The sequence below is a fragment of the Oryctolagus cuniculus genome, chromosome 3 (assembly GCF_051225735.1).
Source record: "Oryctolagus cuniculus isolate XC-2025 breed Fujian yellow rabbit chromosome 3, ASM5122573v1, whole genome shotgun sequence".
Classification (NCBI taxonomy): Eukaryota; Metazoa; Chordata; class Mammalia; order Lagomorpha; family Leporidae; genus Oryctolagus; species Oryctolagus cuniculus.
In genome coordinates this window covers 183,124,386-183,147,683 of record NC_142869.1, presented here as the reverse complement: position 1 = coordinate 183,147,683, position 23,298 = coordinate 183,124,386, and the positions used below count along the sequence as shown (strand labels likewise).

At 55.8% G+C, this 23,298-nt stretch overlaps 1 protein-coding gene across 5 annotated transcripts; it reads left to right on the top strand.

The window, feature by feature from the left end:
- Window positions 1-222: 222 nt before the first annotated feature.
- On the top strand, window positions 223-14,181 carry RAB19 (RAB19, member RAS oncogene family). Of its 5 annotated transcripts, none has more exons than XM_017338804.4 (4): window positions 223-669; window positions 1,150-1,372; window positions 3,452-3,629; window positions 12,298-12,702. In XM_017338804.4, the coding sequence occupies exons 1-4, from the start codon at window positions 335-337 to the stop codon at window positions 12,564-12,566; spliced, it is 1,005 nt and encodes a 334-aa protein (XP_017194293.3). In that variant the 5' UTR covers window positions 223-334; the 3' UTR covers window positions 12,567-12,702. The 5 variants fall into 5 exon arrangements, with proteins under 5 accessions (XP_017194293.3, XP_089184834.1, XP_017194291.3 ...); XM_089328708.1 differs by having other exon boundaries at window positions 224-669; window positions 3,446-3,594; window positions 12,298-12,491; XM_017338802.4 differs by having other exon boundaries at window positions 235-669; window positions 3,446-3,629.
- The last annotated feature ends 9,117 nt before the right edge of the window (window positions 14,182-23,298 follow it).

Sequence of the window (23,298 nt, the reverse complement as noted above, 5' to 3'; positions counted from 1 at the left end):
GGAGAAAATCCAGTCCCAGTCCCCCTGATGCACACGGAGAGGTGGTCCACGCTCGGGGCGCCCCGGGCAGAAGTCACCGCGGCCATGCGCCCACGGCCGGCACCAGGGACCGCGGAACCCTGGGTGTTCCTCGAGTGAGGTTAGTCTTCAGCGAAACCCTAAGCGGGAGGGAGAGAGTTTTTTTCGACCTTTTCTCCCCCGAAGACTTCAAAGTTCCTTTAGGATTGTGGTGCCCGCTCCTGGGATCACCTGTCTCCTGGCCACTCCTCAAAAAGAGGAACCCACAGCCCCAAGCCATTGCTGAAGATCCGGGTGTGCAACCTCCTCTAAGGTGATGTCGGGACAGCTCAGGCACACGAGGGCCACGCGGGCAGCCGAGCGCGCAGAGGCGGCTCCGGCGGCTGCCCGTCTCCCCGCGGGCCTCCGCTGCGCCCGCCTGGTGCGCCTCGCCTGGGGCGGCGTCCCCCGCGCCTCCGCTCCGGGCAGGTGGGAGGGATCGAGCTGCCTTTCCTTTCACTTTCTCCTGCCGCCGGGCCCGAACTACAGTTCCCACCGCGCCGCGAGGCAAGAGGAAGAAGGGGCGCCGAGGGCTGAGGAGGAAAACCGGGAGAGAAAGGGTCGCCGCCTGCTCGCCCGCGGAGGTGAGGGAGCCGGACCGGCCCGCAGCAGGTGACCCCGGAGGCAGGATGCGGGGGCTCGGTCCCGACGGGCCGCCTGCAGGCTGAGTGGACACCCTGGGGACTTAGGGGAGGGAGAGGGCCACGGACCTCGGGTTTCAGCTCCAGCCCCTGCAAAAGTCTGCATGTGGTCTGACCGTGACCCTGGTCTGCCGCAGAGGCCCGGGGTCCCACCTCGCCCCTTTCCCACCTGCAGATTGCGTCTCGGTGTGGATTTCCCTGTGTGCGATGCCCTGCTCTGCGACTTTAGAAAAGCAAATGAAACAGGGGCCGATGAAGGGGTGGGGCATCCACACGGGCCTGGCCGCCCACTGCTGGCTGCCTCCTGGACCCACCCGAGACTGGCAGTGCCACCTGTTCTGAGGGAACCCCTCCAGTGCTTCCCCACCCCTGGAGACCACCCCCTGTGTTAGCCCTGACCCTCCCGCGTCTCCCGCGCCTGGTGGGTGCTGACGCCCTTCTTCGGCTCCAGGTCTATTCCAGGTGCGAGCGCCATGCAGCTCTCCGGCTCAGCCAGGACAGCTGAGGAGGACTTCGACTACTTGTTCAAGATCATTCTCATCGGGGACTCGAACGTGGGGAAGACGTGCGTGGTGCAGCACTTCAAATCCGGGGTCTACACGGAGTCGCGGCAGAACACCATCGGGGTGGACTTCACCGTGCGCTCCCTTGAGGTGGACGGCAAGAGAGTGAAGGTCAGCAGGCGCGGGCCGGGCACCCCTCGGCTGGCCAGAGTGCCCAGCACCGAACCCACGCTCACCACTGGGGAGCCGGGGAGTCAGTGTTTTCAGTGAGACACACACCCCCAAAGGGAAACATTACTAAATCCATCTAAAGGTCAAAATGTCTCAAAAAATAACTACTAACAATAAAGCCAGAGAAGAATGGCAAACCGCACATAGACCCGGTTGGCCGGCCCTATCTGTGGGTTCCCCGCTCTATTTTCTATCAAAAATAGAAGATATTCAGGGAAAAATTGCACCTGTACTGAGTATGGGCAGGTTTTGTTTTCCTGCCATTTTTCCTGAAGCAGCAGAGTCGATGTGTCGGGTAGTATTTATGCTGTTAGGTATTATACGTAAGCTAGAGATGATGTGAAGAATGTGGGAGGATGTGTAGATTCCATGCAACTACTGCACCATTTTCCATGAGGGCCTTGAGCATTTATGTAAGCAAACGCCTCAGACTGGTTTCCACGGAGGTCTTGGAGCCAAGCTCCCACAGACACGGGAGGGCGCCTGTATTTGCAAATATGGCACTGACCTAATGTGACAAGATCCCTGGTGACAACCCAGCAGGCGATCAACAACCAAATACAAAAAGCAGGCCAGTTATATACTGGAAAAGCTGTGATGTCACAGAGTTTCTAAGAACCAGCCCACAGGTTTCTGTAAATACCCATTCTTGCTCTCAATTTTAAAAGTTTAAATTAAGCCGGCGCCGCGGCTCACTAGGCTAATCCTCCACCTAGCGGCGCCGGCACACCGGGTTCTAGTCCCGGTCGGGGCGCCGGATTCTGTCCCGGTTGCCCCTCTTCCAGGCCAGCTCTCTGCTGTGGCCAGGGAGTGCAGTGGAGGATGGCCCAGGTGCTTGGGCCCTGCACCCCCTGAGAGACCAGGAAAAGCACCTGGCTCCTGGCTCCTGCCATCGGATCAGCGCGGTGCGCCGGCCGCAGCGCGCCGGCCGCGGCGGCCATTGGAGGGTGAACCAACGGCAAAGGAAGACCTTTCTCTCTGTCTCTCTCTCTCACTGTCCACTCTGCCTGTCAAAAAAAAAAAAGAAAGAAAATGTAACAAGTGGGTCTAGTTTGCAATTCAGATGCAATACAAATGTACAACGGCACTTTGGGGATAGATGGGAGATTTCAAATATGGTCTGGTTACTAGACGATGCCAAGGAGCTCTGAAAAGTTCATCAGCAGTGACAGTGGCATTATGGTTACATAAGAAAACGTCCATTTTCATAGGGATGTGTGTTGATGTAAGTCAAATGAAATGGCCTGAAGGTTGGAATTTGCTTTAAAATAATACCTCAAAGAAATCAACCGAATGGGCTGGTCGAGCCAGAAGTTGGGAAGTCTTGCCGAGTATTGAATCCAGGTATATGAGGATTCATTTCTCTGACCTCTCTCGTTTTGTGTACGTTTGCAATCTTTCCCCTAAAAATACATCTCAGGGCAAGCTGTTGGTCCCACGTCAGACAGCCCGGGTTGGAGCCGCAGCTCTGGTCCTGGGAGGCGCCCTGCCGACTGAAGAGCCTGGGTTCCTAACACCCACAGACTCACGGGTGTTTCAGGGTGCCTGGTGTCTGCCTCCCGCAGGTACCTGGGAAGTGAACCAAACGACAGATCTCTCTCTCTCTCTGCCTCTGAGCAAATAAAATAAATGCACAATGAAAAGGAATAGACAGCGTGAGAGGAGGAGGGTATTGGTGCCTCGGCAGCGTTAGCGGACATGTAAACTGGCGCCCTGCTGGGGCACTCATTTGGCAGATGCTACTGTGAGGACGCCCTCAGGCGTGAGCAGCCCCACGGGCCTTTCATTGAGCTCACAGGTCAAAAGAACACAAGACTCCAGGGAAAAAATGGGTCCCTGTCTCTGAGGGAAGTGTCCCTTAGGTGGCAGGTCACAAACCTAAAAGCACATCCAGGGAGCCCCCCGCCCCAGACCTCCTGAATCTGGCCGCGTGGAAGGGAGTCCCAGAGAACTATAGCTTTAAGACTCCACCGGCATGGGAACTCCTGACGCGGTACCCCCTGTCCCTCTCAGATGCAGGTGTGGGACACGGCCGGCCAGGAGCGCTTCCGCACCATCACACAGAGCTACTACCGCAGCGCGCACGCGGCCATCATCGCCTACGACCTCACGCGGCGGGCCACCTTCGAGTCGGTCCCTCACTGGATCCACGAGATAGAAAAGTACGGAGCGGCTAACCTGGTCATCATGCTGATCGGTAGGGCGTTTCCGAAGCATTTCATTTCCCTTGGCCAGGAAGCAGGTGCACTGTGGCGGCTCCTCATCACGCTCTGAGCTGCCAGTCTCCCGGGAAGAGAAGGGCTTTCCTGCCGTCCAGCAAGGAGGCCGCGGGAATGTGATTCCCATCTGCCTGCCCCCCAGGCCCTCCAGAAAGCTGTATGGCGTAGGAGCAGTTGGCTGGTCTGCAGAAATGCCGGCACAGCCAATTCCCATGGAAGGCAGTGGGAGTCAGGCCAGCATGGGGCTACCACAGTTAAGTGGCTGTCTTAAGGAAGCAGGAACCTAAAAATATATAGAATTATGTTGTAGCGCTCCCAAAACCTGAGTCCACCTGCCTGAGGCACGAGAAGCCAGTCGCTGACGTAGGGTGATGCAAGAGATGAGGTTTGCTGCAAAGCGCAGAGACAGGAGCTGGGCGGCTACTGCTTGATTCTCGGGCTCCTCTGGGGGTTGGGGTGATGGTTCCTGCAGACAGAAGTTGGGGCTGAGAGGTGTGTGTTCAGCTCCTGTGCAGGTCCCTGGTTGGTCTGCTGTGCCCATGGCCCTACTCTGATTGGTCAGCAATCGGGTTCATTTGGAGATGTTTACGATGGCGGAGTTGATTGCAATTCCTCAGGTGATAGGTACTTCTCGCGCAGGGACTGGGGTTCCGAGAAAAGAAACTCCTCAAGACAGCACTAGGCGCCAGTGCTGTGGCGGTGAGCCACGCTGCCTCCTGCATCCAGCGTCCCAGATCAGAGCACCAGTCTGCATGCGGGCTGCTGTGCCTGGGAAGGCAGCAGAGGACAGCCCACGAGGGAGCCCCAGCTGGAGCTCCAGGCTCCTGGCTTCAGCCTGGCCCCGCCCTGGTCACTGCGCCCATTTGGGGAGTGCATCTGTGGCTGAGAGGTCTCGCCCCACCTCCACTCTCTCTCCTCTCTATCTCCCTACCTGGTGAATTAATCTTAAATTAAAAAAAAAAAAAAAAAAAGGGCTGGCGCCGCGGCTCACTAGGCTAATCCTCTGCCTTGCGGCGCCGGCACACCGGGTTCTAGTCCCGGTCGGGGCGCCGGATTCTGTCCCGGTTGCCCCTCTTCCAGGCCAGCTCTCTGCTGTGGCCAGGGAGTGCAGTGGAGGATGGCCCAGGTGCTTGGGCCCTGCACCCCCTGAGAGACCAGGAAAAGCACCTGGCTCCTGGCTCCTGCCATCGGATCAGCGCGGTGCGCCGGCCGCAGCACGCCGGCCGCAGCGGCCATTGGAGGGTGAACCAACGGCAAAGGAAGACCTTTCTCTCTGTCTCTCTCTCTCACTGTCCACTCTGCCTGTCAAAAAAAAAAAAAAAAAAAAAAAGGCTAAACATCAAGAGATTATCTATAGGGATAAATGACCTTGTAGTGCCAGCCGCACTACTCCCTTCATTCATTCGGTGAGTTGATTTTAGAAAGGATTTTTTTTTTTTTTTTTTTTTTTGGACAGGCAGAGTGGACAGTGAGAGAGAGAGACAGAGAGAAAGGTCTTCCTTTTCCATTGGTTTACCCCTCAATGGCTGCTGCGGCTGGCGCACTGCGGCCATCGCAACACACTGATCCGAAGCCAGGAGCCAGGTGCCTCTTCCTGGTCTCCCATGCGGGTGCAGGGCCCAAGGACCTGGGCCATCCTCCACTGCACTTCCGGGCCACAGCAGAGAGCTGGATAGGAAGAGGAGTGACCGGGACAGAATCCGGTGCCCCGACCAGGACTAGAACCAGGGGTGCCGGCACCGCAGGCAGAGGATTAGCCACAGGGCAAGGAAACATAAGCTAAGGGCAGGGAGGCTGGGAGACTAGGACCTGATACACTGCCTTCAAAACACTGCATCAGGGCTGAGCTCCAAGTAGCTCCATTGTTAAGGCATAAGGTGGGGGACTTGCAGGAAAAGATGGGGAAACAGACAAGAGTTTGGAGCATCAGAGGGAAATGTGGGAAATGTAGAGGGCCGGTCACAGGTCACCTCTGCTGGTGCCCAGCGTGGCTTGCATTTCCAAGGCAGTGGATGCTAGATGAGACCCCAGAAAGCACCTTGCCCAGAAATTCACACTGGGCCCCCCCCGAGGGTGAGAATGGGGTGACATCAACGTGTCAGCAGTATGGATTTCAAGTAGAAATTCTCAGTGGGGGAGAGAGGATACACTCACACGGCTGGGTGAAGAACACCCCAGCCGACCACGTGTGTAGACCGCAGAGAGCATGGCTGGAGTCTGTGGTGGCCCCAAGTCCCCAGGGAGCCATTCAGAGGGCGGTGCCTGGTTACACCCGTGAATGACTACCGACCCCGGTTAGGTCCTTGGGGAGGGACTGATGCAGTGGAGGAAACCACCGCTGTGAAGCCGGCATCCCGGCTGCTCCACTTCCAAACCACCTCCCTGCTGGCAGGAGAGGGTCCCGCACCCAGGTGGGAGACCTGGGTGGAGTTCCAGGCTCCCGGCCGAGGCCTGGCCATTGTGATTTGGGGAGTAAACCAGTGCCTGGAGGATCTCTCTCTCTCTCTGTCACTCTGCCTTTCAAATAAATATGTAGATTAAAAAAAACTCAATAAAGTGAACATGATGCTTCCTCTGAAGCTGAGTGCACTCTGCAGGGTACACAGCGGGGCCCAGGTGGACAGGCAGGGGCATCCGGGGCCTCTGGGGTCAGAAGGAGACGGGCAGAGGAGGCTTGCAGACAGGAATGAAGCATGGCTCTCCCCTCCCATCCAGGTCACATGTGTCCCCAGGGGACACAGGAGGTGGCTCCTCCCCAGAGCCTCTCCCCAGCCAGCTCCGCGGGACACCTACTGTGGGGAAACAGATGGGGCGGGATCACCAGGGCTCTCCTTGGGCTGCAGCTTTCGGCTCGGAGGCGATCTGGAGCCGTTCCCCGCGTGGGTCCTGGGGGCCGTCACGGCAGTTCTCTCTGCGTGGGGGCCTGCTGCCCGGAACCCAGGAAGGTTAAAGTCCTGTTCCTGCAGTCCCGTTTCCTGGTGCTGTCTCCACAGCTCTTCACACTCGTGGCTCTTTCTGTCTCAGGCGTGCACCTGCAGCACCACGCCCTCACCACACGGCTGACTCCAGTCGGCACAGAGCTCAGAGAGCCTTGCCTGGTGCTGCTGTTGTCCAGCCATCGGCAGGAAGCCCAGCTCCTGTGCAGAGTCCTTGGTGGTCCCCTGGGGCCCCCGTGCCACCCCCCCCCCCCCGGGAGAATGCACAGACTCCCGGTCACTGCTGGCAGGGTCTTCCCAGGAGGGCCGGCTTATCCTTCCCTCACCCGTTCTGTTCTGACCTCCTAACTCACACCCTGCATCAGAGTGAGGGGTTTAGGAGCCAACTCCCTTTTGTAGCTTGTGCTGGGAGTTCTGTCTCCTAACTCTCTTTGGCATCCAATGTTTATCCCCTTAGGATTTCAACTGAACCTTCCACTTCAATTCCCTTTATATTACAGGTCTGTGATCTCGCAACAGCACCCCCAGGGCCAAATATTCAGTGTTCAGGATTTGTCAGATTTCAGAAAGATGCATTCTATGAAGGTACAGCAGGGTTTGAGCCAACACTCTATAGCCAAATAGCTTTTGTTTTTCTTCTAAAGATCTACCCATTCATTTGAAAGGCAGAGCTACAGAGAGGCAGAGGCAGAAAGACACAGAAAGGTCTTCCATCTGCTGGTTCACTCCCCAATTGGCTGCAATGGCTGGAGCTGTGGCAATCTAAAGCCAGGAGCTTCTTCCAGGTCTCCCATGTGGGTGCAGGGGCCCAAGGACTTGGGCCATCTTCCACTGCTTCCCCCCACCACCACCCAGGCCAAAGCAGAGAGCTGGACTAAAAGTGGAGCAGCCGGGACTCGAACCAGCGCCCACATGGAATGCCAGCACTATAGGCAGCAGCTTCACCACTATGCCACAGCATTGGCCCCCAAATAGCTTTAAAAAAAAAAAAAAAAAAAGACTTATTTGTGGGCAGTGCTGTGGAGCAGGGGGTTAAAGCCCTGGCCTGCAACACCAGCATCCCATAAGGCACCGGTTCGAGTCCCGGATGCTGCACTTCTGATCCAGCTCCCTGCTAATGGCCTGGGAAAGCAGTGGAAGATGGCTCAAGTCCTTGGGCTCCTGTATCCACCTGGGAGACCTGGAAGAAGCTCCTAACTCCGGGCTTTGGACCAGATCAGCTTCAGCCATTTGGGGAGTGAACCAGCAGATGAAGACCTCTCTCCCTCTCTCTTGCTCTGTCTCTACCTCTCTGTCTTTCAAATAAATAAGATAAATCTTTAAAAAAATAAAAGATTTATTTGTTTGAAAGGCAGAGTTAGAGAGAGAGAGAAAGAGATCTTCCATCGACTGATTCACTCACTCCCCAAATGACCCAACAGCCAGAGCTGCACTGATCCAAAGCCAGGGGCCAGGTGCTTCTTCCAGGTCTCCCACATGGGTGCAGGAGCCCAAGGACTTGGGCCATCTTCTACTGCTTTTCCAGACCATAGCAAAGAGCCGGATTGAAAGTGGAGCAGCAGGGACTTGAACCAGCACCTGTATAGGATGCCAGTGCCACAGGCAGAAGCTTAGCCTGCTACACCACAGCACTGGCCCCTGAATTAAAAACTTTAAACGGTCAGTTTAGGACAGATGTTCCTGTCAAATGAATGACCAAAGAACTTAGGGATTTCGGAGTTTTATGGAGTTGGGATTGCCAGGAGGTATCATACAGCTCTGCGTGTGCCACTCACCCGATCCTCAGTGTTGTAATGAGAACTGGTAACAGCCTTCTGCGTATCTGGATGTGGGAGCCAGCAAAGGGCACTGAGCAGACCTTCTGTTTCTTTCCCTCCCTCCAAGTGCCGGGCTCATGCTGCAGGGTGCAGGCACCGGCTGGTGAGGGGTGGAGCAATGGACGGTCAGCACTGCCGGTCCGATCCGGGTGTGGCAGACGGGACAGGCACCAGGAGCACGGCATAAAAATGGGAATGTGCAGTCAGCGAGGGATGCAGACAACAGGTCCGACTCCTGGCTCCGCAGGTGCCTGCTCCCCGCACACATCTCCTCCACCAAGCAGTCCTCCTACCTCCCTTCTAGAAGCTGAGCTTGGCCCTGAGCTTGGGCCTCACTGCCTGTGGACTTGCAGAGTCCTGTTGAAGGGGCGCATGTCCTGAGGCTGCTGTCGCAAGCCAGGGGACTTAGGATACCAGGAGTGTGCTCTCACCATCGGAAGGCTGCGCCCGGACTCCTGTGGGGCCCCGGACGGACACAGCACTGGCAGGCTGCGCCCGGACTCCTGTGGGGCCCCGGACGCAGCACCAGCAGGCTGTGCCCGGACTCCTGTGGGGCCCCGGACGCAGCAGCACCGGCAGGCTCTTGGAGAGACTCTGTCCCTTGCCCTTCTCACTGCTGTGGCTGCACCATGCAGCCTCTGCCTCCTGGGGGTGGGGAGTGACACTCCCTCCTCCTCCCTCTTGGAAGGAGGCGTGAGACTGTGGCACCCACCCAGCTAATCCAGGGCAATCTCCGCACGTCGGGATCCTTAGCTCCGTCACATCTGCAAAGACCCCTTAGCGATTACAGTTTCCAGGGGTTCAGCGTGGTAATGCCCGCTGAAAACACTCTTGGACTTACACTTCTTAGAGAATGATTATGACCCAAGCCCAGCTTTGTCTCTGGGCAGGCTGCTGACGGTGACTGGGGAAGTACTTTTCAATCTTCTACTTTCACTGGGACAGATGAACACACAGAAACGTGCATGGTGATGTATCCTAAGGAGAAACACCTAAGCCAACAGCATCTGGGTCAGGAATGAGAACAGTGTTGGCGCCAGCCCCGCTCCCCAGCCTCCCTCCCCTGCAGGCCAGCACAGCATGACCTTCGTGGTTACCACAGCCCTACTTTTCTTGACCCTTTCACCTCCTAACCCCCGTCCCCAGACGGTGAAGTTCTGTTTTGCTGTTGCTGCTGAACTTTCTATAAATGGAATCAGAAAATGTCTTCTGTCTAAGCTGCTTTCCCTCAGTGTTAAGTTTCGGAGTTTTTTCCATATTGTTGCAGGTAGCTATAATTCTTACCTTTTTAAAAATCCATTTGCAAGGTAGAGTGATGTGCACAGTGAGAGAGAGACAGAGAGAGTGAGCGAGCCAGCTTCCACCTGGTGGGTCATTCTCCCAAATGCCTGCAGTAGCCAGTGCTGGGCTGGGCCAAATCCCAGATCCAGGAACTCCATCCAGGTCTCCCAAGTACTAAAGCCAACATCTGCTGCCTTCCAGGCACAGTATCAGGAAGCTGGACTAGAAGCAGAGGCAGGACTCAACCCAGGCACTCTGTTGTAGGACGCAGCTGTCCCAAGCAGTGCCACCCTTATTCTTTTTTTTTTTTTTTTTTTTTTTGACAGGCAGAGTGGACAGTGAGAGAGAGACAGAGAGAAAGAGAAAGGTCTTCCTTTGCCGTTGCGCTGATCTGAAGGCAGGAGCCAGGTACTTCTCCTGGTCTCTCATGGGGTGCAGGGCCCAAGCACTTGGGCCATCCTCCACTGCACTCCCGGGCCACAGCAGAGAGCTGGCCTGGAAGAGGGGCAACCGGGACAGAATCCGGCGCCCCGACCGGGACTAGAACCTGGTGTGCCAGCGCCGCTAGGCGGAGGATTAGCCTGTTGAGCCACGGCGCCGGCCTACCACCCCTTATTCTTTTTTTTTTTTTTTTTTTTTTTTTTTTTTTTTTTTTTTTATAGGCAGAGTGGACAGTGAGAGAGAGAGACAGAGAGAAAGGTCTTCCTTTGCCGTTGGTTCACCCTCCAATGGCCGCCGCGGCCGGCGCGCTGCGGCCGGCGCACCGCGCTGATCCGATGGCAGGAGCCAGGAGCCAGGTGCTTATCCTGGTCTCCCATGGGGTGCAGGGCCCAAGCACCTGGGCCATCCTCCACTGCACTCCCTGGCCACAGCAGAGGGCTGGCCTGGAAGAGGGGCAACCGGGACAGAATCCGGCGCCCCGACCGGGACTAGAACCTGGTGTGCCGGCGCCGCTAGGCGGAGGATTAGCCTAGTGAGCCGCGGCGCCGGCCCCACCCCTTATTCTTTTACATGATTTGTGCAATGTTCCTTTGCAAGAACACACTACAAGGTATGCCTCCCTTGTGTTAGTGATGGGCTTTTTAAAGTTTTTTATTTTAAAGTTTTATTTAAAGAAACAGAGAGAGATTTTTCATCCACTGATTCACTCCCCCGGACACCCACAAGAGCTAGTGCGGGAACCAAGCAGGAGCCAGGAACTCCATCTGGGTCTCCCACGTGGGTGGCAGGAACCCAAGTGCCTGGGCCATTATCTGCTGTCTCCCAGGTGCGTTAGCAGGAAGCTGCTTCAGAAGCAGAGGCAGGACTCAATCCCAGGCACTCCAGCGCAGGGCTCCCGAGTGCAGCTTATGCTGCTGCACCACAATTTTAGGCTCCAGTTAGCATTTCTTTGTTTATTTATTATTTGAAAGGCAAAGAAACAGAGATAGAGACATGTGAAGAGAGCTCTTCCAAACTTCCACCTGCTGGTTCCTCCCCCAGTGGCCTGCAGCAGCCAGGGTTGGGCGAGAGAGAAGCCAGGAGCCGGAGCTCCATGTGGGTCCCTCACAGGGGTGGCAGGAACCCAGCTGCTTCAGCCAGCACCTGCTACATCAGGACGCGCATGAGCTGAGGCAGCTCCTGGGTGAAGACGCTGATGGGCACGCTGCCTGGGTCAGTGTCCTGGCTCTGCCGCTGGCTCCAGCTTGGTGCTAATGAGAACCCTGTGAGGCAGCAGTGACGGCTCAAGAATTTGGGACACCCAGATTGAGTTCCAGGCTCCTGGCTTCAGCCTGGCCCTGCCCTGGCTATTGTGGCCATCTGGGGAGTGAATCATCAGATGGAGGGTCGATCTCTCTCTCCTTCAAAGAAAATGAAAGTCAATACTTTTTAAAATCTAAAAGAAGGGACCAGTGCTGTGGCATAGTGGTAAAAGCTGCTGCCTGCAGTGCTGGCATCCCATATGGGCACCGGTTCGAGACCTGGCTGCTCCACTTCTGATCCAGCTCTCTGCTATGGCCTGGGAAAGCAGTAGAAGATGGCCCAAGTCCTTGGGCCCTTGTACCAGCATGGGAGACCGGGAAGAAGCTCTTGGCTCCTGGCTCCGGATGTGCCAAGCTCCGACCCTTGTGGCCACTTGGGGAGTGAACCAGTGGATAGGAGATCTCTCTCTTCCTCTGCCTCTGTAACTCTAGTCCCAAATAAATAAATAAATCTTTAATAAACAAAAAACTAAAAGGAAACACTTTCATTGCGTACCGTCAGTCCAGCAAATCCTGATCTCCCGCTCGGGGAGCCCAGGCTCGGCTCACAGCACCCAGCACTTTGTGGTGTGGAAAGAGCTAGGCTGCAAGGATGAGGGAAGACTTCGAGAGGCACGGCGGGAGAGACAGGGCTCCACATGTCCCCCGGTACACACCGTCCTCTGGCCTAGTCCTAGCTGTTCTTTAAGTCCCTGCAGGACAGGCCGCAGAGACCCATTCCGAGCATCCGTGTTGGCATTTCCACCCTCGGTTACCACTTGAGTGCCTGCGTGCGGGCTAACCGATGAACGAGGAAGGTTCTCTTCAAAGTCGATTTCCAGGAGAACGAGTGCAGGTGCTCAGTGGCGCATGCTTGTCTGTCCCCTGCAGGAAACAAGTCGGACAGGTGGGAAGAGCGGCACGTGCTGTTTGAGGAGGCCTGCACGCTGGCCGAGAAACACGGCCTCCTCGCCGTGCTGGAGACGTCTGCCAAGGAGTCCAGGAACATAGACGAGGTCTTCGTGCTGATGGCCAAGGAGCTGATTGCCCGCAACAGCCTGCACCTGTATGGGGAGAGCGCCCTGAACAGCCTGCCCCTGGACTCCAGCCCGGTTCTCGTGGCACAGAGGCCCAGTGAAAAGACCCACTGCACCTGCTGAACCCATGCCAGGCCGTCTCTGGAGCCCAGGAGCCCAGAGCCTCCTTCTTGTCTCCTGATCGCTCCTTCCTGGACGAGCAGCACTTTTGCCTGAACTGCCAGCCCAGGCCACAGGCGCCAAGTCTAACCAAAGGGGACACTGCTGGAACCCGGGCGCCGGGCAGGGGCGGGAGGGTGGGGCTGGCCCTCCCCTCTCCCTGCTCTGTCTCCTGGCTCCTCCACTGCTCTCAGCTGGATTCTGCTTCTCACTTGCAGAGCAGCCGCGCTGGGGGGTGTCTGGAGCAGTTTGACGAAGCCTGGGCAGGAGGGCTGGGGACGCTGGCAGTGGGAACCCCAATGCCGTCACCGCGGGCCCGATGTCCCCACCTCAGGGCTTCAGCGGCGGGAGCAAAGCCTGCTGACGCGAACACCAGGGACCTCTGAGGGGTGGACTTGGATGCCCCCGGTCCTGGCTGGGCTGGGATGTGGGGGCCCTGCAGACGCCTTCTGGAACATTACTCACTTGAAGTACATGGCTGCCTCATGAACGATTATGAGGCCCTTACTGGGCTTCCCCGATGTGGCCCTGGGGCCGGGGTGACCCCAGACTACTGCCCCGGGCGGCTCGCGGGGGTGGACGATGCTCACTGGCAGCGGGGACTCCTGGGAGCGTGGCACCAGTCAGCCACTGAGCTCTCTGTCCGTCAGCGGTCACGCCAGGCCTCCTGGGGGTGGGCGAGCCCTCCCAGGGGTCCTGTCCCGCAACAGGGGGCGCTCAGTCCCTACTCTCCCCTGCTGCCGCCCTGCTGCTTGGGCGGGCGTCTCAAGGCCCAGACCACGACAGTGAGGGGGCACCAGGCGCCACCACCCCAGCCCTCCTGCGGGTCAGAGAGGAATCCACTCTCCAGTCTCCCCTCTGTGCTCCGTACACAAGTCCTGGTGCCTCGGGAGCCCCCGGGCCCCGAGGGTCCATCCCGAGCTACAACACCTGCAGGGGAGCGCTTTCACTTTCTGATTCAAGGTCCCTTTTAGGGACTCCTTGCCGTGCAGCTGAGTCTCCGGTGCTTGTCAGCTAGCTCTGTTCCCAAAAACCAGAGCAGCCAATCCCAGGACACATGGTCAGGACCAGGCCCCAGCCTAGTGAATGGCCTGCCAGGTTCCCCTCTGTGGTTAGGGGAAGCAGCTGGGACCCCAGCCTCTGGGATCAGCGAGCTGCTTTCCTGCCTCTCCACCCCCAGCAATGGGAGATCCCAGGCCAGGAGCCTGCATCGTGGCACAGCCAATAATAGTCCCCCCACCCCCACACACCCCCATTCCCCACTTCCTGCAACACCAGCGTCCCATATGGGCACTGATCGAGACCCGAGACCCGGCTGCTCCACTTCCGATCCGGCTCCCTGCTATGCACCTGGGGAAGCAGCAGAAGATGGCCTTAGTGTTTGGGCCCTGCACCCACACGGGAGACCCAGAAGTGGCTCCTGACTCCTGGCTTTGGCCTGGCCCAGCCCCAGCCATTGTGGCCATTTGGGGAGCAAGCCAGCAGATGGAAGATCCTCTCTCTCTCCCCCCTCTCTCTCTCTCTCTCTCTGCTTCTCTGTAACTCTTCAAGTAAATAAATAAATGTTTAAAAAAAGGAAGTAAGTATGTGTGAGTCCGTCAGCTTCATGCTCTCCCTCTGTGACTGCTCCTGCTGGTCAGGTTTCTTTGATCTTCCAGCAACAATGATTTTTAGGGTTTTTCTATTTCTGAAAAAAAAAAAATCTTGATTATGACTGCATTAAATCTGTAGCTCACTGGGTATTCTTGACATCTTAACAGTATTACATCTTCCAGTCCACGGCTATGGGATGTCTTTCCATTGATTTATGTCTTCTTTAGGTGTTTTTCAGTCACAGTTTATAGTTTTCAGTGGACAAACCTCTTTAACATTTATTTATTTATTTTTATTTTAAAGACAAAGAGGCAGAAGCAGAGGGAGAGAGAGGTCTCGCATCCGCTGGTTCCCTCCCCAGATCTGATCCTGTGGCATTTGTATCTGGTGGGAACCAACACCAGCACCTGCAGACTTGTAGCACTGACGCTGGGATTCCACAGGACTCGGCGCACTGGAGAGAAAGGCGTCGGACGGGCCTCTGAGGTCGCCCACTCGGACAGCTGTCCGCTGCGGGCAGGACATTGCCCCGGTGTCCCTCACACTGGGTCCTGGAGACGGGTAATAGGGGACGGGTGTCGAATGGCACAGGGTAGAACAGACAGTTCTAGGACTGGCTTTGGGATGGCAGAGCCCCGCACCTGACACTAACCACCTCAGCAGGTCCTCTAGGCAAGCAGCAGTTCCATTTGACGAAATGAGAGCGAGAGAGAGAGACAGCTCCAATCCACTGGTTCACTCCCAAAATGCCCTTGAGAGCTGGAGGGGGAGCCAGGAGCAGGAATGCAATCTAGGTCTCCCGTGAAACCAGGAACCCAATCACTAGTGCCATCAGGGCTGCCTCCCAGGGACCACCACGGCGAGAAGCCGGAATCGGGAGCCAGGGCCAGGCATCAGACCTAGGAACCCCAGTGTGGGGCACAGGCATCTTTTTAAAAAGGTTTATTTATCCGAAAGGCAGAGTTAGAGAGAGGGAAACAGAGGGAGACAGAGCACCTCCATTCACTCCCCAGATGGCCTCAATGGCCAGGTCCAAGCCAGAAGCCTCGAACTCCAAATGGGTCTCCCATGTGGGTGGTAGAGGCCCAAGCACTCGGGCCATCCTCTGCTGCATCCCTGGACACATCAGCAGGGAGCTAGGTGGGAAGTGGAGCCACCGGGACTCAAGCCAGCACTCACGGGATGCCAGCACCCCAGGCAGAGCTTAGCGCACCGAGCCCCAGCGCCGGCCCCTCGTCACAGGCACCTTAAGCACCAGGCCGAACACCCGGACACCTGCTGCTGACCTCATTTCCTGCAGGTTCCGCCCCGGTGGGCAGGGACCTCGCCTCCTGCTCACTCACACAGGCAGAGAAAGCTCTTCGAGGCCAGCTCCAGAGCTGGCTTCTGAGACAAGTTAGATCCGCACTGCAGTGCTGTGCGTTCCTTCAGCCTCGCCCACGGGGCCTCTCTCCACCAAACTCTCTCCACCTGGGACAGCAACCGCCCTAGCGTGTCACCAGCCCAGAGGCCTGAGGTGTGCCTGCATGGGCCCACCCCGTACCCAGTGAGCAGCACAGGTCCTGGCAGCTCCAGCCCTGGGGTACGTGGTGACGGCAGCACTGCTGACCACTGAGCATCCCTCGGGCAACGCACGCAGGTAGAAGACACAATTAATACTTCAAAAAAAGAACAAGGACAAAGGACATCCGTGCTTGGCAATGAGACGCAGTCTCGGGCTGAAGGTGCTTCCGCCCACCCCACCCACCCCCCACCCCCCGGCTCCGCAGCCACTGCTGGCATCTGTCCGCATCCGTCTCTTCAGGGCCAATGAGCTGCCGCTGCCCTGGTCCCAGGCTCTTCCGCATTTATTAGCCGACGCGCCTCGGCGAATCCTGGCAGCCAACTCCAGAGGTGCCGATGTTTCGTCTCGGAGCACCTACTGAGCTAAGCACCTCCTCTTCTTCTTCGAGGCCATCACAGGAGAAAGCCACAGAGGAAGGAGTGAAGTTAAACAGATGGCCCAAGTTAGCGTGCCCCCCAAGTGACAAGACTTCAGGGGTAATTCTGCAGATCGGGTAACCTGAAATCCTCTTACTTTAAATATCTGAAAACACAGGACGAGATATCTGTAAATGGTTGTGATTCCATAGAGAAGAAAGCAAAAAGCAATCTGTAGGGGCTACAAATGAAACCGTGACTAAAACTCCGAAGGTTAGGTGCTGCGCTGGCTGTCTTGGGGCTGGGAGCATCCAGGTTATTTGCTCCTGCAGGAAAGCCTGTCGCCCCCAAGGGGACAGGAGAGCAAGGCCCTTGGCCTCTGAGAGCGGACAGTTGAAACCCACAGGCCCCTCTCCCACCCCAGCCCCAGCGACTCGCCTGTTTAAAGAATCACAGGCAGGCGGCCTGCGCTGTGGTGCGGCAGGTTAAGCAGATCCATACGAGCAATGCTTCAAGCCCTGGCCGCTCCACTTCCGATCAGCCGCCTGCGAATGAATGGCCTGAGTGCTTGGGAGACCTGGATGCAATTCCCATGTGGCAGCCATTTAGGGGGTGAACCAGCAGATGGAAGATCTCTGTACCTCTACCTTTCAAATAAACACAATACTCGCCTCAATAAATAAATCTTTAAAAAGTAGAATACTCAAGGGGGGCACCTGGTGGCAGTGAAGGTGCCGTTGGAGACGCCACATCTCCACCGCGTGCTTGGTTCAAGTCCCGGCTCCTCTGCTCACTCCGGCTCCTTGCTGCTACACCCTGGGAGGCAGCAGCTCAAGTGTTTGGGCTGCTGCCAACCCCCGTGGGGACCCAGCTGGAACTCCTTGCTGCCAACTTCAGAATGAACCGGTGAACGGAAGACCTCTCTCTTTCTCAAATACATTTTTAATTTTTTAAAAATAAAATACACAACTTAAAATAAGGAACACAAAAACTTGAGAAAAGAATACAGAAGAGGCTGGCGCTGTGGTGCAGCGGGTTAACTCCCTGGCTTGAAGCGCCGGCATCCCATACAGGCGCCAGTTGGAGACCCGGCTGCTCCACTTCCAATCCAGCTCTCTGCTGTGGCCTGGGATAGCAGTGGAAGATGGCCCAAGTCCTTGGGCCCCTGCACCCATGTGGGAGACCTGGAAGAAGGTCCTGGCTCCTGGCTTTGGATCGGCGCAGCTCCAGCCGTTGCATCCATCTGGGGAGTGAACCATCGGATGGAAGACCTCTCTCTGTGTCTCTCTCTCTGTAACTCTTTCAAATAAATAAATCTTTTAAAAAAAATACTGAAGACTCACACCAATCTTTATTTCTCTGCCTCTCAGTCTCAACCATGACCCTGAAGACCTCAACAGTTTCGAGGATTATGTACTGGGAGGAGGGGGATTATCTGCAATTGAAATTGTCCTGCCAACGTGTGAGAACCAGGTCACCTGAACACAGCCTGGGCTTCTGCTGGAATTCTGGTGCCACAGCAGAAAGCCTCCCACGTCCCTGGAAGAGCCACGAAGCCCCCGCCCGATGGCAGCGGCTGCCGTGGGCTGGAGCGTGCTGACGGCCGGCCCACCGCGCGGAGATGGCAGGCGTTTCTGGAACTGGCCTCCATGTCTCCTGGCCGGGGGCCAAACCACCACTGACAGACTCTGACCGGGTGAGCTGTGTTCAGTAAATTCTGGCACTTTTCTCACACCACTGACATTGGAGCATTTGTCCCAAGTGAGCTGCATGAACTAAGTTCCAAAATTTGGGAGGCTAAAACAACTATAAAACAACTCACTTTAATTGGTCTTCGGGTGTCAAATGCACTCTTGTGTGGGAGAAAACTCTTAGTTACTGTCGCATTGTTCCTGGGTCTTGTCCCCACTCTGCTGCTGATAAGGTTCCCTAGTAGCAATTGCGACAGCATTGCGAGGGTGACAGTGCTGGCAAACACGCACTTCATACTCACTCCGTGAATCCTGGCAAGTTTCTTTTGAGGTAGGTGTTATTTATAATTTGTCTATTTACTCATTTCAAAGGTTTATTTATTTATTTATTTGAAAGGCAGAGTTAGAGAGAAAGAGAGGTCTTCCATCCACTGGGTCATTCCCCAGATGGCCACAATGGCCCAGGACTGGGCCATGCCAAAGCCGGGAGCCAGGAACTCCATCCGGGTCTCCCACATGGATGGGCCATCTTCCACCGCATTCCCAGGCACGTTGGCAGTCAAGCAGCAGGGTCTCACACCGGCACCCACCTGCGATGCCGCCACTGCAGGCGGAGGCTCGAGCTACTGTGCTGCAACGCTGGCCCCGTCACCCAGTGTAGAAACAGAACTCCTTACAGGCATGGGCATGGGTCAGGACACCACCTGAGACCCGCGTCCCACGCCGGAGTGCCGGCGTTTCAGCTCTGTTCCACTTTCAGTAAAGCTCCCTCTAACGTGCACCAAGGGAGGCAGCAGGGGATGGGCAAGCGCTTCAGCCCCTGCCACCCATGCGAGAGACCCGATGGAGCTCCCGGCTCCTGGCTCCAGCCTGGCCCAGCCCTGGCCTTTGTAGCCACGTGGGGAGTGAACGGGGGGTGGGAGCTCTCTTTCTGTCTCTCCCTCTAACTCTATCAAATAAATAAGTCTTGTAAAAAATAAATAAAATGTATAATATTTGAAGAAATCCCAAACCCCATGTTTTCTGAAGCACAGAAACTAGACATCCACAGTTTCCAGCCAGGTTTTGTGTAATAATTGCCTGCTGAGACAGGATTCTTTCTAATTCCAAATATGGGTTATTTTTAAATTAAAGCACGATTTTAACATAAATTAAATATGGGGCCCACGTTCTGGCATAGCAGGTAAGGCTGCTGCCTGTGACTCCAGCATTCCATATGGGCACCAGTTCGAGTCCTGGCTGCTCCACTTCCAATCCAGTTCCCTGCTAATGCACCTGAGAAAGCAGTGGAAGATGCCCAAACACTTGGGCTGCCCAAGTGGGAGACCTGGAAGGAGTCCCAGGATGCCAGCCCAGCCCTGGCTACTGTGGCCATCTGGGAAGTGCACAGCAGTGGAAGATCTCTCTGGAATTCTACAGTTAAGAACCGTACCATGGTGACAGTGGTCCAGCACCGCGTTAGGAAGGTTAGAAACCAGCCTGTGCCCTGTGACAGGGTCCTTGCTTGAAACACTTCAGAAGCACACCTAGGAAGCTGCCCAGAACTTTACACAAACCCTCTCTGCTGCACCAGGGGGGTACCCAGTCTGATTAACATTGGGCAATAAAACCTTGGGAGGAGCCCTCCCCTATTTCACACCCAGCAAACCCTTTGTCCAGGAGGAGGACAGGAAGGGGAAGCGGCAGGAAGACCTGGACCCTATTCCCCCATAGGCCACAGCGTGAACACAGACTGCGAGTCTCTCCCGAGGTGCCCGCCTGCCTTGTCTCCAGGAAACTGTGGCCTTGCTTACCCCAGTCGGAGTGGCTGACGGAGGCCCTACTCCAGTAAGCCTTGCTGACCACTACTCTGTCCGTGCCTGAATTCTTTCTTGTGTGAAGACAAGAACCTCTATCCCACCCGCCTCCATTAACAACTGCAGTATCCTCTTAGAAATGGTTAAAATGGACAAACTGCCTCCGGGATGGGCCATCACTGTGGCATGGCGGGATTAGCCACCACTTGGCACGCTGGCATCCCGAGACTCACATGTGGGTAGCAAAGGCCCAGGTCCTTGTGTAGCTTAATCCACTACACCACAATGCCCACCCCAGACTACTCATTGTTTTTACGGCAAAAGCAGCTAAAATCTACTCTTTTAGCACAAAACTCAAACATGCACAATTCTGCTACCTCATGTTGCTGTACTTTAGATCTCTAGATAAATACCAACTTGTCAATGTTAAATTCCGATAGCTGCATCGTGGCTACATAGGAGAAAATGTTTCACCTGAAATATGTGGGCATAAACTGTCATGTCCACCACTACTCTCAAATAGATGATGAGGAGACAAAGGTACAAATCAAAGAGCAAAATGTAGTAAAATGAAACAAATGATGCTTCCAGAAGTGTATTATTTTATATTTATTTTTATTTATTTTAAAGAGTTACAGAAAGAGAGAGAGATACAGAGAAAGGTCTTCCATCTGTTGGTTCACTCCCCACATGGCCACAACAGCTGGAGCTGAGCCGATCTGAAGCCAGAGGCTTCTTCCTGGTACCCCATGTGGGTGCTGGGGCCCAAAGATTTGGACCATCTTCCGCTGCTTTCCCAGGCACATTAGCAGGGAGCTGGATGGGAAGTGGAGCAGCCAGGACTTGAATCAGTGCCCCATAGGGGATGCAGGCGCGGCAGGCAGGGGCTTTAATGGGCTGTGCCACAGTGCTGGCCCCCTAATATATTATTCTTGCAAACTTTCTGTAAGTCAGAAACTTTTTAAAATAGAAGGGAGGGGCCAGCACCATGGCTCAATAGGCTAATCCTCCACCTGTGGCGCCGGCACCCTGGGGTTCTAGTCCCGCTCAGGGCGCCGGTTCTGTCCTGGTTGCTCCTCTTCCAGTCCAGCCCTCTGGCCTGAGAGTGCAGTGGAGGATGGCCCAAGTCCTTGGGCCCTGCACCTGCATGGGAGACCAGGAGAAGCACCTGGCTCCTGGCTTCGGGATCAGTGCGGTGCACCGGCTGCAGCACACTGGCTGCAGTGGCCACTGAGGGGTGAACCAATGGAAAAGGAAGACCTTTCTGTCTCTCTCACTGTCCAATCTGTTAAAAAAATAAAAGTAAAAAAAGAAGGGGAGGGGCTGGTGCTGTGGCATAGCGGGTAAAGCTGCCGACTGAAGTCCCTTATGGGACTCCAGTTCCAGTCCTGTCTGCTCCACTTCCTGACTATCTGGGACTTTATGCAGAGCTCTCTGCTATGGCAGAAGATGGCTCAAGTCCTTGGGCCCCTGCACCCACATGGGAGACCCAGAAGAAACTCCTGGCTGGTTCCTGGCTTCAGATTGGCACAGCTCCAGCCATGCAGCCTTTCAAGTAAATAAATCTTAAAAAAAAAAAAAAAAATAGAAGGGGAACAATAGGCTGAGTGTGTATACGTACACCTTAGGACGAGCTGTTTGATGCTGGTATTAAACCACGCCCATGCTAACAAGTATGGGTGTTGGAATAGTTTTTAATACTACAATTTTTCAAGAATCTAATTTACAGAAGGTCTGGACTTTCAAGTTGCATGCCTGATGGATAACTGCCACTAACTTGCCTGACTACTGATTAGTGGGCACTATCAAACTAAAACTACTGTGCTCCTGTTATCCTTTATGTACCCCCTTACTCCTGAACAGTCCGCACTTCAGGAGCCGGCGCTGTGGTGTAGCGGGTGAAGCTGCCACCTGCAGCACCAGCATCCCATCTGGCAACCAGTTCGAGTCCCAACTGCTCCACTTTGATCTAACTCCCTGCTGATACGCCTGGGAACGCAGTGAAAATGGCCGAAGTGCTTGGGCCCCTGCAGCTGTGTGGGACCCCAAGGAAGCTCCTGGCCCCTGGCTTCGGATCAGCCCAGCTCCAGATGTTGTGGCCACCTGGAGAGTGAACCAGCAGATCAAAGCTCACTCTCCAACTCTTTCAAATATATAAATAAATCTTTAGAGGAAAAAAAAAAAGTTTGTACTTCCATATACTCATTTTAGTTGGAAATTTCAAAACTTGAATCAAACCTCAACTTACATGTGTTTGCCCTGTGGGATTTGCTCTTACAGATTTTGGCTTAAGAAACCAAGTTTTAAAAGGAAATTTACAAAACCACCAACCAAGCAACCAAAGAGCCACAATGCACACACGCCCTGTGGGTGCTTTCCCCGTGGTGCAGGGACACCCGGCGGCAACCTTGGCCTGTGGATGCTTTCCCCGTGGTGCAGGGACACCGGCGGCAACCTTGGCCGCACGAGCCTCCACCCCAGTCCCCGTGGCTCGGGCCTGGCAGCCAGCTGCTCACCTGCACGACATTCTGAGAAGCCTCAGGCCAGAGGCCACAGGTCCTGGCAGCTGGGTGTGTCCCAGTTTACTTAGGGACAGTCTGAGAATGTCCGACACATTTGGGCAATCCAGGACACCGCTAGAATGTTCCTGGCTTGCACGAATGTGCTTTTATTTTCTTTTTCTTTTGACAGGCAGAGTGGACAGTGAGAGAGAGACAGAGAGAAAGGTCTTCCTTTTGCCGTTGGTTCACCCCCCAATGGCCCCCGCTGCGGCCGGCGCGCTGCGGCCGGCACACCGCGCTGATCCAAAGCCAGGAGCCAGGTGCTTCTCCTGGTCTCCCATGGGGTGCAGGGCCCAAGTACTTGGGCCATCCTCCACTGCACTCCCGGGCCACAGCAGAGAGCTGGCCTGGAAGAGGGGCAACCGGGACAGAATCCGGCGCCCCGACTGGGACTAGAACCCGGCCTAGTGAGCCGCGGCGCCGGCCTGAGTGTGCTTTTCTAATAGGAATAAAGTTACACCAGACTTGGGAAGACGGCTCCAGCAGGCATCACGGATGGTGGTGCCCAGGGCAGCTGTGCCATCTGCCTTGCTGGCCTCAGAGAGAGCCTTTGGGCCCATCGGATCTCAGCCCACATGAGCTGAGAGAGCCAGCGTTGTGGTACAGTGGGTTAAAGCACCACGTGGGATACTGGAGGTCTGGTTCAAGTCCTGCTGCCCCGCCTCTGATCCAGCTCCCTGCTAAAGCACATGTGGGAGCAGCAGAGGGCGACCCCAGTGCTCGGGCCCTTATCACTCTGGATCAAGTTCCAGGCTCCTAGCTTCCGCCTGGCCCCCCACCCTCCAGCCATTGCAGCCATATGGGGAGTGAACCAGGAGAGACCTGTCTCCCTCAGTCACTAATCTTTTTAACAAAATTTTAAAAAACCAAAACCAGCCGGCGCCGTGGCTCAATAGGCTAATCCTCCACCTTGCGGCGCCGGCACACCGGGTTCTAGTCCCGGTTGGGGCGCCGGATTCTGTCCCGGTTGCCCCTCTTCCAGGCCAGCTCTCTGCTGTGGCCAGGGAGTGCAGTGGAGGATGGCCCAGGTGCTTGGGCCCTGCACCCCATGGGAGACCAGGAAAAAAAGCACCTGGATCCTGGCTCCTGCCATCGGATCAGCACGGTGCGCCGGCTGCAGCGGCGGCCATTGGAA

Bases quoted from the DNA above. Each gene is read 5' to 3' on its own strand.
- RAB19 (XM_017338802.4), top strand. From the start codon at position 335: ATGTCGGGACAGCTCAGGCACACGAGGGCCACGCGGGCAGCCGAGCGC. The intron at 670-1,149 runs GTGACCCCGGAG...CTTCGGCTCCAG, and splicing joins GCCGGACCGGCCCGCAGCAG to GTCTATTCCAGGTGCGAGCG. The intron at 1,373-3,445 runs GTCAGCAGGCGC...TGTCCCTCTCAG, and splicing joins TGGACGGCAAGAGAGTGAAG to ATGCAGGTGTGGGACACGGC.